Source organism: Mesoplodon bidens (genome assembly GCF_964165515.1).
Source record: "Mesoplodon bidens genome assembly, chromosome: 12".
In the NCBI taxonomy this organism is placed as follows: domain Eukaryota; kingdom Metazoa; phylum Chordata; class Mammalia; order Artiodactyla; family Ziphiidae; genus Mesoplodon; species Mesoplodon bidens.
In genome coordinates this window covers 3,505,611-3,525,763 of record NC_138168.1, presented here as the reverse complement: position 1 = coordinate 3,525,763, position 20,153 = coordinate 3,505,611, and the positions used below count along the sequence as shown (strand labels likewise).

Below are 20,153 nucleotides of genomic sequence, written 5' to 3'. Positions count from 1 at the left end.
GTCTTTCCATGGCTAAAACTTTCCAAGTACATTTCCATGACAAATAAGATTTAGCCTCAGAAAGGGAGCTCTTCTATTTTGATATGAGTCCCTTGGGAAATCAAGTTTAAGAAAAAAAAAAAGTTAAGTGATACAGCCTTAATCATGGCCACGACTTCTCCCAAAGTCACAATATCCCTAATGACCTGAAATGTGACAAGAGATGTGTCCAGGACTCTTGGTCCATTTTTGGAGGGGTATACCAATGAGCCCATAACCTAGAGGCCCCACACAGGGTAAGTAATTATGAATTCTACTCCTGCATTAACAGAGGGCTTGGGCTATACTGAAAGTAATTGGATAAAATCTCTGGTCATGATAGTCACAACACTAAAAGACCAAGCCTAGGAATGTTGGGGAAAGAAGCCTAGAAATGTCATTATTCATGTTTTATTTTAAACTGACAACAGCGTTCCCTACAGTGCATTTTCTAAAATGGTAGGAGTCACTCATATTGTATGAAGTGTTCATTCTCACAAAGAAAACTGGTTGACGAGCACTGGAAAATTGAAGGGTCATTGTAACAGGACGAGAATGGGGAACTTGAGGGGTTGGCAAAGGACCTTTTTGTGAGATAGTTGGGTATAGGTGTCTGAATTGTTCACCCAAGGCTACAGAAAACCTGAGGGACTGGATGAAGCCAGGAGAAGAAATTCCGATAAAGAGAAGCCAGAATCCTGAAAGCAGAGAAGTAGTATTTATCATGTATCAGGGCCAGATGAGGTAAAGCTAGAAATTAATTAATGAATTGGTTAATTAACTTTTTAAAAGTTTCCAGTTGATGCTAAGACAACCTTGATCAGATCCAGAAATAGAGTACAAGGGGGCTTGGGGTAGATGGGGGAGTCATGTCACCAAGATGGCAGCACAGGAGGCTCCAGCCTCTGCACCCACACAAAGATCAGCAATTAGACGGATATCAGTGAACAAAAACAGATCTGGAGGAGCTCTGCAGTCCACTTAAGAAAATGGAACAGGGGCTTCCCTGGTGGCGCAGTGGCTGAGAGTCCGCCTGCCGATGCAGGGGACTCGGGTTCGTGCCCAGGTCCGGGAGGATCCCACATGCCGCGGAGCGGCTGGGCCCGTGAGCCATGGCCGCTGAGCCCGCGCGTCCGGAGCCTGTGCTCCGCAACGGGAGAGGCCACAACAGTGAGAGGCCCACGTACCGCAAAAAAAAAATGGAACAGCAAAACAGTGGAACAAAACCCCTGAGAATAACCACCCAAAAAGGGAAGGAAGACAGCTTCATTTTGTCTGCTTTGTTGTTTCCCCCCTGCACTCCCCAACATGCACACACGTACAAGGTGGCAGCTCTTAGCACAAGGAGGGGAACCCCCAAGCTGCCGCGGACCAGCCGGAGAAAGAGGATTTCACCGCCCAGGGTCAGAAGGAAAGGGGTAAGGAACTGAAGTAGCACCGACGAATGGGGTCAGAAGGACCAAGACAACTGATGGTTGCAAGGCAAGTTTTATTATGCTGCAGTTGCAGATTATATAGACCAGAAAAAGGAAGGTTGCCAGATGGTGGTTTACATTATCTACAGACTGTCTCGGCTCAAGGTTAACTTCCCTGGGAGAAAACCCATAAACCCAGAATCATCCAAAATAACCTGCACGTGCAGGGGGGAGACAGCTTTGCTTGTCTCATTTTACATTCTTTCTGATCTCTGGGCCCTGGTGATTTATCTCCCATGGAATGAAACAAGGAGGGGAACAAGTAGGCACAGTCCCTTCGAGCAGCAGCGGCATGCCTGGCATGTCCACAGCCTGCTCTCAAGGCTGACTGTTTCCCACACCAAGCTACAAAGAGTTGCCTTCACAGGGGAAGGGTGAGGTGAGCTACCATTTTCCCCAGCCCCTCAGATCACCCCATGAAGGTTCTGCTTTGGTTTCACCCTGCCCAGGGAACACAGAGCTGAAACAATTAGAGATGGCTAGGAACAAGGGAGAAAAGCAGGGGCTACCAGTGGCAGCCACCCAGTGGGCGTGATCCTGGTTCTCAGTGACCTGCTTTGCTGATAAACCCAACAGTTTTCACCACTGAAGTAACCAACTGCCTGCACAGCCACCATGGACCTCCTGCAGATTTCACTGGCTGTTGTCCCACAGGTGTTCATGTTTGCTGACACCAGCTACCTGAATCTCTCCCTGCTCCTCAACCCCCCAAATCCTGCCAGAGCCCCAGAGCCACACCGACAGCCACTGCAGGCCTTTCTGGCTGCCAGAATACAAGACACCAGCCTAGATCCCAGAGACCGACCACTACCACTGTGTGCGTGCTCAAGGCTAGCCCCTCTAGCTGTGCACTTGCATGCAATCCATCACCAGACTTCACTGTCATGCACATGCGTGGGGGGGAGACGGTAAGACATGGGCTCCACTACCACTGTGTGCGTGCTCAAGGCTAGCCCCTCTAGCTGTGCACTTGCATGCAATCCATCACCAGACTTCACTGTCATGCGCATGCGTGGCGGGGGAGACGGTGAGACATGGAAAAGCCCGAAGTCAGAGCCCCTGCAGCTGCTTGTGGGCCCAGATCTGGCCTTGTCTTTCCGTCACATGCTTGCACTGTACTCCCAGGCAGCCAGTGCCCCTGCATGCTCCGGGCCCAACCTCCATCACCACCTTCTACTGCCATGTGCCCAAGGCAAGAGCCAGCAGCCACAGTCACGCACGCCGATAGCCATGGCCTCTGCAGCTGCCAGTGCACCAGTAATTGGCCCCGGCCCTTGCTGCCTGCCTTGGCCCCCACCACAACGTGTACATTTGCAACCAACCCCCCTGCCACTACACAGGTGCCTACAGCTGGTCCCCCACAGCCAAATGTGGGTGTATCACTGGCTCTGGCCACTACCTGTACTTGCCCTGGTCCCTAGCTGCTGGACCTGGAGATGCTGCTGGGCAGTGAAACAACCTCTTAAGACCCCTTGCAGCCTCTTAAGACCTCTTGTAGTGCTCACCAAGTCAATTCTGTGGACCCCAGTGGCCTGAGCCAATGAGCTACCATGCCCCCCTGGGGCTGGTACCAGTGCACACCTCTGCACTTGGCTCTCAGCATATTTCTTATCAAAGACTTTGCAGAGCAGGAGAGAAAGGGATGATATTCTAAGTGCTAAAAGAAAGAAACTGCCAACCAAGAATACTCAACAAAATTGTCCTTGAGAAGTGAATGCAAGATAAGGACTTTTGCAAACAAACAAAACCTGAGAGAGTTCATTAACACTAGACCTGCCTTACAAGAAATGTTGAAATGAAAGACTGCTAACTAGAAACATGACAACATACAAAAATAAACAACACACATCTGAATTACCAGATTCAGTATACTCTAATACTGTAATATGGTGACGTGTTAACCACTTAGGTCTAGTATAAATGTTGAAAGACAAAAGAACTAAAGATAACTTATAGCTACAGTAATTTGTTAATGGATACATAGTATAAAAATGTATATTGTGACATCAAAAACATGTGGCGGGGGGGATAATCAATAACAGGAGGAAAATTGGAAAATTTACAAATATGTGGAAATTAAACAACACACTTCTGAACAACAAATAGATCAAAGTTGAAATTAAAAGGGAAGTCAAAAAGTATATTGAAGCAAATGAAAATAAGAACTCAACATACCCAAACCTATGGGATCCAGCAAAAGCAGTGCTAAGAGGAATGTTTATAGCAATAAATACCTACATTTAGAAAAAAGAAAGCTCTCAAGCAAACTTAACTTTATACCTCAAGGAACTATAAAAATGAGAACAAACTAAGCCCAAAATTAGTAGAAGGAAGAAAATAACAAAGTAGAAATAAATGAAATAGAGACTAGAAAATAGAAAATTTAAATCAAACTAAGTTTGGTTTTTTGAAAAGATAAACAAAACTGACAAACTTTTAGCTAGACTTACCAAGAAAAAAGAGAGAAGACTCAAATAAAATCAGAAATGAAAAAGGAGACATTACAACTGATACCACAGAAATACAAAGGATCATAAGAGAGTATTATGAAGAGTTATATGCCAACAAATTGGACAACCTAGAAGAAATGGATAAATTCCTAGAAATATACAACCTACCAAGTCTGAATCATGAAGAAATAGAAAATCTGAACAGACCAATAACAAGTAAGGAGATTGGATCAGCATTTAAATCCCCCCCAACAACGAAAAGCCTAGGACCAGATGGCTTCACAGGTGAATTTTGCTAAACACGTTAAAAATTAATGCCAATTCTTCTCAAGCTCTTCAGAAAAACTGAAGAGGAGAGAACACCCCTAAACTCATTTTACAAGGCTAGCATTACCCTGATGCCAAAGCCAGATAAGTATATCACAAGGAAACTACAGGTAAATGTCCTTAATGAATATAGATGTAAAAATTCTCAATAAAATATTTGTAAACTGAGTTCAAGAGCACATTAAAAGGATCATACATCACAATCAAGTAAGATTTATCCCAGGAAGGCAAGGATGGTTCAACATAGGCAAATCAATAAATGTGATACACTACATTAATAGAAAGACAATAATCATACGATCACTCCAATAGGCAGAAAAAGCATTTAACAAAATTCAACATCCTTCCATGATAAAAACTCTCAAAAAATTGGGTATAGAAGGAACACACCTCGACATCATAAAGGCCCACAGCTATAAATAATAGAGGCTGTTACCACTCTTGTTCGTAATACTACTGGAAGTCTTAGCTAGAGTAGTTAGGCACAAGAAAAAAAAAAAGGACATCTGAATCAGAAAGGAAGAAGTAAAACTGTCTCTGTTTGCTGATGACATTATATTGTATAGAGTAGTACAGTATAGAGCAGATTCCAGACTTCATAAAACCCTTAGACCTAATAAACTATCCTAAAGTTTCAGGATACAAAATCAACCTACATAAATCTGTTGTGTTTCTATACACAAACAATGAACTATCTGAAAACAAAATTTAAAAAAAATCCCATTTACAATAACATCCAAAATAATAAAATACTTAGAAATAAATTTAACCAATCTAGTTAAATATCTATACATCAAAAACAGATGCATATACCAATGGAACAGAATCAAGAGCCCAGAAATAAACCAACACATATATAGTCAACCAGTATTTGAAAAGAGAGCCAAGAATACTCAATGTGGTGAGGGATGTGGGAAATGGGGAGAAGTTGGTCAAAGGGCACAAACTTTCAGTTATAAGATGAATAAGTTTCAGGGGTCTAATGCACAGCTTGATGACTATTGTTAACAATATTGTATTGTGAAAGTTACTCTGAACGTAAAGCTTTAATGTTCTCACCATAAAAACAATTAGAAAATGGTAATTATGTGAACTAAAGGATGTATTAACTAACCTTGTGTGGTAAACATTTCCCTATATGTGTAACAAATCATCACATTGTACATCTTAAATTTACACAATATTACATGTCAATTACATCTCAGTAAAACTGGGGGAAAAAAGATGGCTTGGGGCAAAAGGCTCAGGAAGGGGTCCCTGAAAATGTGAGAGCATTGAGGTTGGCTTTATGTGATGTCAATAGGGGTGCTGACGGAATTAGAGGCATCAGACCTGCGTCCACACTAAATCCTCCTGGATTTATGCAGTGCTAGCTAGCATCCCCCAAAATGTTTGCGAAGTACAGACTGTAGAACTCCGCCAGTGCAGCCTTCTCAATCTACTGATGAAGAGACGGAGGCCCAGGGCATAGCTATGTAGTGTCAGACGGGACTTCCCATTCTGAGTTCTGGGCTTCCTCTCTCAATTCCCCACACTCCTTTTCACCAGTAAACTTTTTAAGTGCGGCACATAATCAGCAGCCGTTATATGCCAGCCCTTGTGGTAGAGGGTGGTGATTCAAAGATGTATTTGAAGATTATGATCTAACTGGTGAGACAGGGAGCTTCAGAACTGTTTTATACCAGATAAAATTTATTAATAGATTTTAATTATATGGGTAAGTGCCTAAATGAAAATGCTAAGTGGAAAAACAAGAAACAAAATTGTATATATGTTCTAATCTCATTGCTTAAAAAAATAAATAAATAAAAAATAAAAACTTGAGAAATGCAATAAGCCACTACTGAGCCAAGCCTTATGGGACCTGCTAAGACCTCGTGTTATAAATACTTGTGCACTGACTTGATCTTCCTTCCTGGAGGGCCAGCACCAAGGTTTTGAACTCATTTTTCTATCAGTGCCATCTTGCTCCAGACCTGCCACCCAGGAGAAGATCCGTAGATGTTGAATAAATGAAGTCCCCTTCGTTACGCAGCTCCCACCCCAAAGGAGCACCTCTCCTAAGGAGGAGAATAAAGAGAGTAAGAAAGGATGTGATTAGAATTTTGGTGGGACTAAGGTGGGCAAACGTCTTAAAGGAGGCTCGTCCAAAGTAGAGAAAGCCTACTAGCCTCGGGACAGACAGAAACTGACGCGCTCCCCCTGGAGGCCGCACGGGATGCTTACAGGGTGACCCAGATCCCAGCCCAAGGCAGGTCGCAGGTCCTCAGTTTGGATGTGGGCGCCTGCAGGAGCCTGAGACGCAGGATTTGCCTTGTGGAGAGCGCGTCCCGGGCGGAGACAGGCTTGCGATTGGGTTGGGGAAACGCCCCTGGTTCTTCTAGACGCGGGGGCTCTAAGAGCCGGGGGATTGGGGCTCAAAGAAGCAGTCCCGAACACCCCCCCAATCCCTCAAGCACACACTTGGGAGTATCTTCTTGACCTTATTTAAGGGATGCGCTCTAGCACAGGGACAGACATCTCTTGTGAGCCCACTCATGAATTTTTCCTAATGCTGGGGGCAGAGGCGCTGGGGTGAGAGGCTGCCCGGTCCGCCCCGCACCTCCTTGTAAACCCTCCCCAGATACCCCCTCCTCCTCCTCCCCGCCTGACCCCCTCCTCTCCCTTCTTCTCCGACACCCCCTCCCTCCCGCGGCCGCCCCGGTCCCCGCCCCCTTTCCCCTCCCACCTCCGCGACGCGGCGCTCAGCTCGCCTCCCGCCTCCCCGCAGTCTCAGCCGCGAGCTCCCGGCGGCGCTGGCGGGCTGTGGCCGGGCGCCCGGGCTCTGACTCCGGCTTGTCCCGAGGCTCGAGGCAGCTGCACCCCTGCCCTCCTGCCTCGCCAGCGTCGGTGACTGCCTCGGGGGCACTTTGATTCGAGCAGGGCAGCGCCCCAGGGACCGAGTAAGCTTCGCAGGTAAGGATGGAGCCCTCCCCACCACCCCCGGACAGGGCGAGACCCTAGAACCTGTAAGTTTCCCCCGAGAAAGGCACGACCCACCCGGGGAGAGCTTCTTTGAAGGGCTCTAAAGATAGGGATCAAACTTAGCAGTTTTAAGTCATCAAAGAAGCTACTCTTCCAAATAGGCGATTCTTTGTGTCGGCCTCTGCACCGTTTAATATTAACAGTAACGTTGTTTGCATTGGAATATAAACGGAATTCTTTCTACTTAAGCACTACCAGAGGGGACCCTCTTTATTTTTATGATTATTAACAGATGCCATTGAGAAAAGGTGTAAAACGCATTCCTGGAAAGCCTCTTCTCCTTGAAAGCCTCTTTGGCAGAGTTACTATGAAAGCTAGGAATCTCTCTCGCTGTCTCATCAACCTGGCTGCACAGGTCAGCAAAAGGAGCAGCGGCAAACAGTTTTAAGGGAGAAGATGAAATGAAATTGAAAAGTCTTGGACTTGCTTTAAAATACTCTAGAAAAAAAAAGGTAGGGGAACACAACTGAGTGAGACAAGATTGTCAAAATGTTGGTAATTGTTGCCGCGGGATGACGGGCATGTGGGGTTGTAATTTTCTACTTTCTAGCTTTCCCTCTACTTTGGAGATTTTCTATCATAAAAGTTTTTTTTTTTTGTTTTGTTTTTTGCGGTACGCGGGCTCTCACTGTTGTGGCCTCTCCCGTTGCGGAGCACAGGCTCCGGACGCGCAGGCTCAGCGGCCATGGCTCACGGGCCCAGCCGCTCCGCGGCATGTGGGATCCTCCCGGACTGGGGCACGAACCCGTGTCCCCTGCATTGGCAGGCGGACTCTCAACCACTGCACCACCAGGGAAGCCCTATCATAAAAGTTTTTGAAAAGTTGTAGAAACATTTCCTGCCTGATTCCTCTGACCTTTTTACACTGTCATTGATTCGAAAGAAGCTGCATATCCTGTCTAGGTGTTTTTTTCCCTTCTATTAACTCTTCTCACTTCTGAAATTCTCATTTTATCCCAAGTGCATTTGTCTCCACAGAGAGTTATAAAAGTCATATTTTGCTGCTTGGAGAATTATGCTTAGGATCTGGTATATAATTTAGGAGAGAGAAGGTTAAAATTCCAGCCAAATAAGACATCTAGGCTTGAAAGTAGTGTGTGAGCATCATATGGAATTTTATGTTTATTAGGAAATAACTAGAAGAACTCCTTTAACGTGAGAAGAGGTTGGATGTGGATACTCTTCCTGTTTTTCCTCCAGACAGCTCGGAAACCTTCACACTTTTTAGAATCTTTTTCGTGTTTTCAAACGTGAGATTGTTTAGCCTAGTGCTTGGCACATAGAATGTGCATATTATGTTAAAGTAATCAATTGCTAACGTGAGTTAATTTCCCCTGTTGAGTTAATTACTTACCTTTCTCTGCCCAATGCTCAACTATCCAAGGCAAGCACATTGCATTTTAACGGCGAGATCAGACTCAGAATTTTGGAGGCTGAAGCTACTTCGCCTGGGTTAACTTTGCACATGAGAAATCTGAGATGAGAGATTGGAAATAGCAAAGTTAAGTATGAACGCTATTATTTTGTGACTTTGCTTAACTAAATTTTTTTCAAAAGCTTCACAAGCTTTAACAGATGTTTGCTTAGCTAGAAACACAGTGATCATAAGATGCTTTAAAGCCTGAAGAGTAGCAAACCTAATACAGTTCCAGATATTCTTCACTTTCAAAGGCCAACTTGCAAGATAAAAAATGTCAGGAGCCATACGCTGTGCATTTCTTATGTCAGTGGATGAGAGAGCCAGCAGAGGGTTCCCTTGGGGCTCCCTCAGTGCCATTCACCCCAAATTTGATTCACACACAGCATATCCATTGCACAAATTGAAATATACAGGTCCTGGAAAAATAGCTTAAAAAACAAAGGGAAGTTTTATTTTTTTTATTATGATGAGAAACAGAAGTTGTGGGTTACTGTAAAGTAATCAACTGTGTAACTTTACCATCTTCCTTTCCCTCCACTGCTGCTAAACTTTTCAAGCAGACATTACTCTGTCTCATTCCTGAAACTAAACTTGAAGACAGTGCTATGGTGTGATATTTTGAAGAGCAGTTGGCACATTGTCAATGGACTTCCTTGCCATTTATTTTCAGCATAGAATCAGTGGAGAGCTTACCCTTTGGAAGTGAATTATTAAGTAGTTGATAGACATGGGAAATATTTGACAGGCTGAAGATTTTTCTTCCTGTTGAAATGAACCGCAGCACATTTGGGGGACTATTTAGCAGCGCTGGAGGTCACAGTGGAAGTGTGCTGGCACCACAATGGTTTGGGGAAACCACCTGCCAGAAAATCGTCTGGCTGTAGACAGCATTATCAGCCCTCAGCTCATCCGGTTGGGCTCTGTGGCCTGGAGGTGGGTTTTCTAAATGTGATCAATTCCATGTGATAACCATCTAGTATATTATTAGCCAGTTAGACTTCTCTCCCATGAATCCTACCTGCTTTTAAAATAAATTCGATTGTGTACCTCAAGGAACGTAAATCATCTCAAGTGTGGGATCTTAGATTGGGCATCACCAGGCTAGCTTCGCCATCTAGTGGTAGAAATTGGGAATAGCAGGCAAGTTCCTACCCACCTCCCCCCCACCCCTCCCCTCACCCGGGACTAGGAATTGAAGCGGCTTGAGGCTCAGCGATGAGTAAGTTAACTTGTGTTTTTTTCATTTGTGATTTAATCTAGGACTTTAGAGCTAAAAGAGATCTTAGAAATTTTCTAGTCCAACTCAATGGCTAAGGAGGACTTATCACAGAGTTTCATAAGCAAGGAAAGAGGCTTATGAAATGATGCACAGCACTGCACTGTGTGTATTTGTCAAATAAACAAATTTATCTATCCTCTTCCAATTCTTGATTCTCCCTAGCAATACTGCTGCATGCTACCGGAATGTTTTATCACGATCTTCTGATTTTAGCTCTAAAGTTGTGTGTCTGTATAATTTTCCTAAAAATGAACAATTTCATTTATGTTTAAGTCTCTGAACCAAACGTTCTTTTCCCCCTTATATCACTCCCCACTACTTCTTTCTTTCCAAACATCCAGGGCAGACAGTTTTAAAAACTAGGTTTTTACCTTTCTAAGTTTTGCTATTGCTGCTGTAACAAATTACCAAAACCTTTGTGACTTAACACAGTATCCTGTAGTTCTGGAGGCCAGAAGTCCAGAGAGGGTCAGCAGGGTTGCCTTCTTCCCTGCAAGTTCCAGCAGAGAATGTCTCCTTACCTTTTCAGGTTCTAGAGGCCACCCGCATTTTGTAGCTTGTGGTCCTGCCTGACTCTGACCTCTGCCTCCATCTTCACAGATTCTTCTCGTTCTTGACCCTCCCGCCTCCTTCTCAGAAGGATCCCTGTGATTACATTGGGCTCACCTGGGTAACCCGAGCTAATCTCCTCATCACACAATCCTTAACTAAATCACATTTGCAAAGTCTCTTTTACCAAATCAGGAACAGAGTCACATATGACACATTAGGATGTGTCATAGTCACATCCTAATCTGGGGATTAGGATGTGTTACAGGCATAACTTGGAAATACTGTGGCTTCATTTCCAGACCACTGCAATAAAGCAGCTATTGCAGTAAAGCGTCACGTGATTTTGGGGGTTTCCCAGTGCATATAAAAGTTACTGTAGGGCTTCCCTGGTGGCGCAGTGGTTGAGAGTCCGCCTGCCGATGCAGGGGACACGGGTTTGTGCCCCCGTCCGGGAGGATCCCACATGCCGTGGAGTGGCTGGGCCCGTGAGCCATGGCCGCTGAGCCTGCGCGTCCGGAGCCTGTGCTCCGCAACGGGAGAGGCCACAACAGTGAGAGGCCTGCGTACCGCAAAAAAAAAGAAAAATCCTATTCTCCTCTGCATCTGCTCCCAATTTGCGAAAGTGACTCAAAGTTTGACAAGTGTTCTCCAAAACCTGACCCGTTTAATGCTCGCTTTCCACCTGTCTGCTCTCACTAGTAATGCTCCTCCTCTCGTGCCCTGGCCTTTTGCCTAAGCCAGCACTTCTCTCTGCAGATAAAGAGAGTATCTGGTCCAGACCACAATGTCTACCCGTTGTGTGTCAGTCTTGACCGAGCAGGTGGAGGATGAAACTAGAGGAGGAGGGAGATAGCTGGAACATGTTTTCACATTCGTACATATGTGTAAATGTAGGCAGTGATGCTGGGAAAGGTGAGTGGTTGGGATCATGAATGGCTAAATAAAGGACAGGCAAGTTGTCAAAAGTGGTTATGCAGTCATTTCTGTGTCCTAATATACGTTAAGGTAGAAGTTGGTGTTGGCCCTATGAGGTCATTGATCTGAGTGGTCCCTGACCCATATCAGCCCCCCAGAAAGTGTTTGACAGAGTAATGCAAAATTATGTTCCAAGGCAGTATACTATACACATGAACTCGGGCAACTACTTCACTGTCCATTACAAGGGACCAGGTGAAAAGAATGGCCCAGGTAAGTGTGACTCTATCACCTGGTGCAGAGTCTGGATGGTAAATCAGCTCATGTTCATTTACAAGAAAAGTAGTTCATTCAAAACATTTAATATAGTAAGATCATCTGATCTTTCTTTCGTCTGCCTGACATAAGTTCAAATATAAACTTTAAAGGGTAACAAACCAAAAAAACAAAAGAGAAACTGAGCCTGAGAATGTAATTATGTCATGCCATGGTAAAATTCTATACACTCTGGATGACTCACTCAAAAAGTTAGGTTTTTCTCTCACTGTAAATCTCTCCCTTAGAGTAATTATTCTGACACTGACTGCTTCTTTTTAGGCTGAGGGCCTGTTGCAGTTCCAGAATTCTTAGGGTAGATTCAGGCAAAAATAAGACATGGGAAATGCAATTCAAGTGTTCTGTGGCTGGGTAATGTTTAATCACACTGAAGTTTAAAAGAAATGAGAAAAACATATTACAAAGCCACAGATATTCATAGAAATGACTAATTAGGAAAGCATTCATTTGGGAAGTCTCTAAAGTGAAGCTGTCCTTGAACAAAAAACAAAACAAAGAAAAATGGAGTTTGAGAGTGTGTCAGAAACTATCCTGAAATAAAAATATTTGAGTGTAAAACTGACTTTCTAAAAAAAAATGTCATGAAGAACATAGGGGTAAGACAGGAATAAAGACACAGACCTACTAGAGAATGGACTTGAGGATATGGGGAGGGGGAAGGGTAAGCTGTGACAAAGTGAAAGAGCGGCATGGACATATATACACTACCAAACGTAAGGTAGATAGCTAGTGGGAAGCAGCCGCATAGCACAGGGAGATCAGCTCGGTGCTTTGTGACCACCTGGAGGGGTGGGATAGGGAGGGTGGGAGGGAGGCGCAAAAGGGAGGGGATATGGGAACATATGTATATGTATAACTGATTAAATTTGTTATAAAGCAAAAAAAAAATAAAAAATAAAGATGACAAAAAAAAACACCAAAAACTGACTTTCTAGAAAACTAAAAGTGCTATAACTTTGCCTTATGTAATGAATTGTTTTAAAGTGATATTAATTCACCCATTAAGGTAGAATAATAACTATAAAAGAACTTATTATTCATTGTGTCTATGCTCTGGGCTCAGTGGTAATTCTTTGCATATAGCAACTTATTTAATTCTCACAATTACGTTATGAAGTTGAGATTACTATTATCTTCACTTTGCAGATGAGGAAATGGAAACTTAATTGAACTTAATAAACTGCCCATATTCAGTTGCCTAATAAGTGGAAAAGATGAGACTTAACCCAAGTCTTCTTACTCCTTGGTCTGCCCTTGTAACCACTATGCTGGTGGAGATACCCAAATATTCTAAATACTATCAGCATTCACACTTCTAAGAAAGCATAAGCAAGCAACCAAACAAAAGCAATAGTAAGTTATCTCTTGTAGTTACGGGTGGCCATTTCTGTTAACAGTATAGACCAGGTAGAAATGTGGACTAATATCTGCTTCATCAGTAAGAATTCATCTATAAACCCTGGTAGTCTTGCTTCCTCCCTAATTCTCTTCCCTTCCATTCGTCTCCATGGTCCGACCCATAATCAACTATGTGTACATTGACTCGTGGTGAGAGCCATGACTGCAACCTCACTTTCATTAACCAGAATTAGAAGGTGAAGCCCCAAATCCAAGCCATCTGGAAAGTGACAGGGAAGGTCACAATTATAATGGAAGACAGGAGAAAGGAGGAGAATGAGGGAAGACATGGCACATTAAAGCTTTCAAAATACTATAATTGCTCCACCAGCTGGGACCGTGTCTCTTTAGTTAGTGCTTTTTGGATGACAGGCATCTATAGATGTATCCACTGAACCATGGCTTGCTCTATCAGCAAGAGCTACCATTTACGTTACATTGACGTTTTACCACAAGGCAAACGTAGATTTCCCAAAAGGAAGTATCCTGAGACATTTGTCCAATTTGAAATTACAGGCCAAATTAGACAGGCTTACTAACTCCGTGTCCTTTATTACTGTGATTCTGAGGTCATATGACAAGGCTCTGCCCTTCCCGTGCCCAAGGATAAATGTGGGCATGGCTTTTATTCCTGTGCTGCATTGCAGCTGAGTCCCTCAAAGGGCACCAGATGGGGCTGGCCAACTAACACTCTTGCATCATCTGTAGCATCTGTAGCATCAGAGGTGTTACATACAAGCCAACTGAATTTGAATCTTTTCAGAATTATTATTAAATCACTTATGTAAAAGTATGTTTTTTTTTCTATTAAAGGCAGAACCATTCAATATTAACAGTTGCTAACATAGTAAAAGAGCAAAGTTTAGAATGAATTTATTTTGTACACAGAGATGAAGCAGAGGTCCTTTGAAACCTGGTTAGGCAATCATCCCTGGAAAGTCCACCTTCTGGGAGGGGCTTAAGCTGCTACACCAGGACCTTGGTGGCTGCAGTGGTTCTGAAACTGTACTGAGTATCAGAATTGCCTGGAGGGCTGTGTATAACATGCCTAGCTGGGAATCCACACCCCTCCTGGAGAGTTTTGAACAGTAGGTCTGGGTTGGCCCCTGAGAATTAGCATTTTTAACAAGTTCCTAGGGGATGCTGACACTGCTGGTTTGGGGACTACAACCTGGGAATCCCTTGATGTGACATAGTTTATTTTGCCACTCACAAGTACAGAATCTTACTAACAAAATCTTATTTAAAATTCACTTTGAATCCAAAGGCAGGAAAAAAATCCCAATTTCCCTGCTCAAAGCAGTCAGGCAGAAGGAGTTCCCCATTACTCACAGGAGGGTGAGCCATTTTGTTCTACGTAGGTCTTCAGCTGATTGGATGAGGCCCACCCACATTAGGGAGAGTAATCTGCTTCACTCAGTCTACCAATTCGAATGTTAATATCATCCAGAGACACCCTCCCAGACACACCCAGAATAATATTTGACCAAATATCTGGGCACCCTGTGGCCCAGTCAAGTTGACACATAAAACTAACCATTACATGGGACTTTCTTAAAAGTCTGACTACAGAATTAATGCACAGGGCACATGTTTTATTTGGTAAAGAATAAAGGAACTTCTAAATTTGAGATTCATATTCTAGGTCAAATATTTGTATAGTAAAATACCATCTGGTCTGTTATAATTTAATATTTGCATTCTGCCTATCTAAATCCTAACTAGCTAAAAATTTGCTAGACTAAGTTAAACAACACTGGAAAAAAAAAAAAACACCCAAATCTGAAAAACAAAACCTAACTGTGGAAGCAATACCACAACACCATGATTTTGCCGTTCTCTCTTTTGCCTAGGAATGCCTTTCACACATTTATTACTGCACAGATCATTATTACCAAGTGTTAAAATGTACAAAGTGATCCTGTGTATTTTTTAATGTGGGTAATTGGCTGATTCTCAGTCTTGCTGTAATCATATATTAAGTACATAATGAACAGCTGTTATCACATAGGGCTAAATAAAAAATAGATTTTTAAAACTTTTGTTTCCCACATCAAAAAACTCCCTTGGTTGAAATTTTGCTAAGAATCAAGTAGATAAAAAGATATGTATACATCTTTTTAAAATCATCTATTATGGCCTGTTGATAAACTAAGAGGCAGCAAATAACTCTGATTTTAGCTTTTTTTTTTTTGGAAAGACATAACTTTTCATCTTGGGAACCACCCAGTTAAACATACAATTTCAAGGTCTCAGTAGAGTTACTGAGTTAGCCTTTGTCATTCCAATCCAATTAAATAAAATGGATGAAATACTCATTATGAAAATTGCATAAAAGGCAACAAAAGAAAATACTAAGTGGTTCAACAAAATCATTACTGACATAATTACTGCTTTGTGTAAAGTCAAATTTGCCATGGTAATGATTAGAAAATATTGTGACATGAGTGTGGATTTTTTTCTCAAGTATATTGTTTACTGATTTTTTGGACAATATCCATCAGTCTACAGAAGAATGCCCTGTCTCCAAAATAAAGTACAAGCTATCCAGCAAACAATACTAATATTAACCAGAATCACCATTACTTAGCATTCAACTGTGAGCAAATGGAAAAAAATGGAAATTGCAAAACTTCTACGTAATTTTGCTGATGCCAAGTCATGGTAAAGATTATTCTAAACTTGCCTAATATGTTCCAATGTATGATCATTCTAATTAATTGTCATGTTTTGATGAATAGATCATGTTTAAATAACAAAGAGGTTAATGTAGTATATGTTTTTGTTTTATCAAAAGAATGTTATTAGTTTGTCAATAAAATTCTGTACTTGTATATGGCAAAATGAACTCTGTTGTATCAAGAGATACCCATATTCGGCTCTGAATCAGAGACAACTTTTGCTTTTCCTGCCAGCTCCCAGGATCTTATGGGTGTACCCTGCTTTGTGGGCCATTCCTGACATTCTTTATTAGCTTTCTTTTCTTTGATAAGCAAAGAAAGCTTATGAGAAAGCCTTGAGAGTGAAGGTATTGTAGGAATAATGTAACCTTGAACTGCCTCTGCCTTATACACAGTGCAAATCATTTGCTAAGCCTGGATATTTTAACTATTAGTTAAAAACAACTTGGAACATAGCTTACAAATTTCCAAATTGCTGCTCCAAAGAGTGCTACTCCCCCTCACTCTCACCGCGCAACAACTGACAAACATCAGTTCTAGGAATAGATTTACACACCAGTGAACCTAGAGAAGCAGGAAATGAAGGCAAGAAGATGTAAACAATAGAAGAGGTATTATACAATTTAAACAGTTTTCAGATGAGACACCCAGGATGAAAGGGACTATATTTGATCATGATCATGTTCCCCCAAGTAGCAAATTCATAACCATCGCCTGTTCTCCATAAATTCTTACAATTTTAATAAAGTAAAATGCCACTTTAAAGTATTTTTGTGTGGTGCTTGGCTTAGGTGGTAGTTCCAAGCACAACTTTGTTTAAAAAAAGTACAGTACAGGGTACATTTTTCTTATTTTTGGATAAAAGGGCCTGTGCTGTGTATTTTCTTTTTATGATTAGGGGCTCTGCTTGTAAAAATCAAAGCAGGTCAGTAGCAGAGGAGCCCATTTATTTACTTCTAAAATCTCTACTGAATATTTTAGAATATTATCCTATGATTTTAATTGCACCATCAATCAGCTTGGTCTGCAAGCCGTGATTAAGGGAAATTCATTGTATTCCAGTGAATGCTTTTTTTGAGCTCTGTGCTAGCCATTTACATTCTAGAGATGAGGAATTTATGATCCCTGCTTTTATTAAGAAGCTGAGTTCAGGGAAAGGGCTGGACATCTGCTGTTATCTTTATTTCTAAATCATTTGGAGATTAGGTTGTAGGGCACCTTGGAAGGAAGATGGTGTGGCTTATGCAACAGAGGACCCCAGTTTGCCACCCCTTCTTATTCTCCCATGTGTTGGGTTGACAGAGGGGAGAAAGAGGGGGAGATGGCAGATGGGGGTAGGATGCACAGGGATTAGGGCTGGTGGAGGGAGGTCTGAGTGAAAACAATTTACTGATTTTGGATGTCTGTATGAGCCTACTTAGTAGGGTGTTTACCTAATCTCAGTAAAACCTAAATACAGTGAAAATATGGGCTCCTATTTGTGGTGAAGCTACCTTTAGGACGCAAGACCTAAATGAATGATAAGTAACATATTTTAAAAGAAACCATTATAAAGCTTCTCTTTCTATTTTAAAGGACAACATAGAAGAACAAAATGGAAACAACACTATTTTGGCTGATACTTTTCACCCTTGGGTGGACTCTCATCGATGGATCTGAAATGGAACGAGATTTTATGTGGCACTTGAGAAAAATACCCCGGCTTGTCAGTGAAAGGACCTTCCATCTCACCAGCCCCACCTTTGAAGCAGACGCTAAGATGGTGTTAAATCAAGCGTGTGGCATCGAATGCCAGAAAGAACTCCCGGCTCCCAAACTTTCTGACCTGGAAGACTCTCTCTCATATGAGACTGTCTTTGAGAACGGCACCCGAACCTTGACCAGAGTGAAAGTTCAAGGTTGGGTCCCTGAGCCACATGAAAATTTCACTGCACAGGGAGCACCTGTGAGGAGAAAGAGACAGGTGTACGGCACTGACAGCAGGTTCAGCATCTTGGACAAGAGATTCTTAACCAATTTCCCTTTCAATACGGCCGTGAAGCTCTCCACGGGCTGCAGTGGTATCCTCATCTCCCCCAACCACGTCCTAACAGCTGCCCATTGTGTCCACGATGGAAACGACTACATCAAAGGCAGCAAAAAGCTAAGGGTAGGGTTGTTGAAGATGAGAAATAAAGGTAGTGGCAAGAAACAAAGAGGTTCTAGGAGGGGCAGGAGGGAAGCAAGGGGTGGTGATGGAAGAGAGGGTAGCAGAGAGAAGCTGAAGGAGAGCGCCAAGGCCGGAAGAAGGAGAAAGGAATCTGCTCGGGGTCAGAGAGCCGCTGACGGGATGCCCTCCTTCCAGTGGACCCGAGTCAAGAACACCCACATCCCCAAAGGCTGGGCTAGAGGAGGGAGGGGAGACGCGGCCTTGGACTACGACTACGCCCTTCTGGAGCTGAAGCGTGGTCACAAAAAGAAATACATGGAGCTGGGTATCAGTCCTACCATCAAGAAGCTTCCAGGCGGGATGATCCACTTCTCAGGATTTGATCACGACAGGGCAGATCAGTTAGTCTACCGGTTTTGCAGTGTGTCCGATGAATCCAATGATCTTCTCTATCAATACTGCGATGCCGAGTCGGGCTCCACTGGCTCTGGGGTCTATCTGCGTCTGAAAGATCCAGACAAAAAGAGATGGAAACGCAAAATCATTGCGGTCTATTCTGGCCACCAGTGGGTGGACATAAACGGAGTTCAGAAGGACTACAACGTGGCCGTGCGCATCACGCCCCTCAAGTATGCCCAGATCTGCCTCTGGATGCACGGGGATGATGCCAGTTGCACCTATGGCTAACGGATCCCTGAAACGAGGTTGTGGATGACCTACATTGCAGAGAAAACTGGTTCTGATTACTCTAGTAAAGATCACTTCATAGGTTTTGCTTGGACTTGAACCCTATCAATAGTATTTCAACATGTTTATTTTTTCAAAATTAGGAGCTTTTCATACATTTTAAAAAGGTGTAGGTACACATCCTACAATTAGATGGACACTTCAATGCCAAGTATATATTCTTCTTTACATGGTGATAAGTTTCACTGGTGGGAAAATTTTTGTTTCTTTCTGCCTTATTAAAGATTAGACACTCTTTAAAATTTCAAGCTGGTATCATAAATAATATGTGATTTCTCAATGGACTAACTCTCAGGGTCCTACTCTAAGAAGAGGCTAATAGGGTGCCGGTTGTGTATTAAATGTGAAACTGCATATACAGTGGTGGACGACTAGAATCAAGTTGGAGACAGTTATAACACAGTTTGTACTACTCTGAGGTAGACCCATTCAGCTCATGCCCTCCATGTTTATATTGTATTTTCCATTGGGTCTGAGAAACTTTAGGTTTTTTTTTTCTTGCTTTTTTTTTTTTAAGAATTACAATGAACAGCAAGCTTTATAAACAAAACTATTAACTGTTTTACTGCCTTAAAAAATACCAACTGAAGTGTTATTATTTATGGGAGAACTACTTTGTTCTATGAAATAAATCTAATTTAAAATCAGGGAAACTGAGACATTTTAAGATCTCAAGTTTTTATTTAACTAGTATTCAGAACATGGACTTTTCAAGTATGCGTAGGAAGACAGTTCCAAAGTTAATAAATGATGAGGTGTTGAAAGCCACATCATTTTATACAGCTACACAGTCTCCTATGAATGAGGTGTTACAGTTTGAGACAAGGAATTCCATCGTCTTTTTAAAGAGAAAGCCTTTCTTTCCCTTGACAAAGTTCGCTTTTCTTAATAGGGCCATAGACATATTATTTTGGTGAATTCTCTGATTAGCGATTTTGGATATGTCCCTTTAACAAAATGAGTATAATTTATGAATATAATTTTTAAAAGAAAGTTCTGATCGTTTTCATTAGGGACCAAGGCGGTGCACACACTCGGGCCATCATGGCAGCCTCAGCAGACAGAGTCCAGTGGCTGCCCTGGGGCAAAACACAGAGTAGACGCTCAATACATACTTCTTGAATGATCAGATATTTGCTGAATGGTTGTACAAGCGGTTTAGTTCAGGCCATTATGCTTAAAGGGTTTTGGTGATTTGTAATTGAGTGCACTATAAAATTCAGGAGTTGCAGACCTTATTTCTGGGCTGCTCTTCCTGGTAGTGTCTAGGGTACACACTCTTCTTTTGGGACACACCCAAGTCATTGATTCTACCAGAGTTCCAATTTATTTTACCTGTTATTATTTTCCATAATAAGGGGAAGATATACCCTTGACTAGTA

General features: G+C 42.5%; 1 protein-coding gene across 1 annotated transcript; it reads left to right on the top strand.

The window, feature by feature from the left end:
- Nucleotides 1–7,025: 7,025 nt before the first annotated feature.
- PRSS35 (serine protease 35) lies at nt 7,026–19,007 on the top strand. The gene is made up of 2 exons (XM_081250881.1): nt 7,026–7,225; nt 17,451–19,007. The coding sequence occupies exon 2, from the start codon at nt 17,470–17,472 to the stop codon at nt 18,709–18,711; it is 1,242 nt and encodes a 413-aa protein (XP_081107007.1). The 5' UTR covers nt 7,026–7,225; nt 17,451–17,469; the 3' UTR covers nt 18,712–19,007.
- The last annotated feature ends 1,146 nt before the right edge of the window (nt 19,008–20,153 follow it).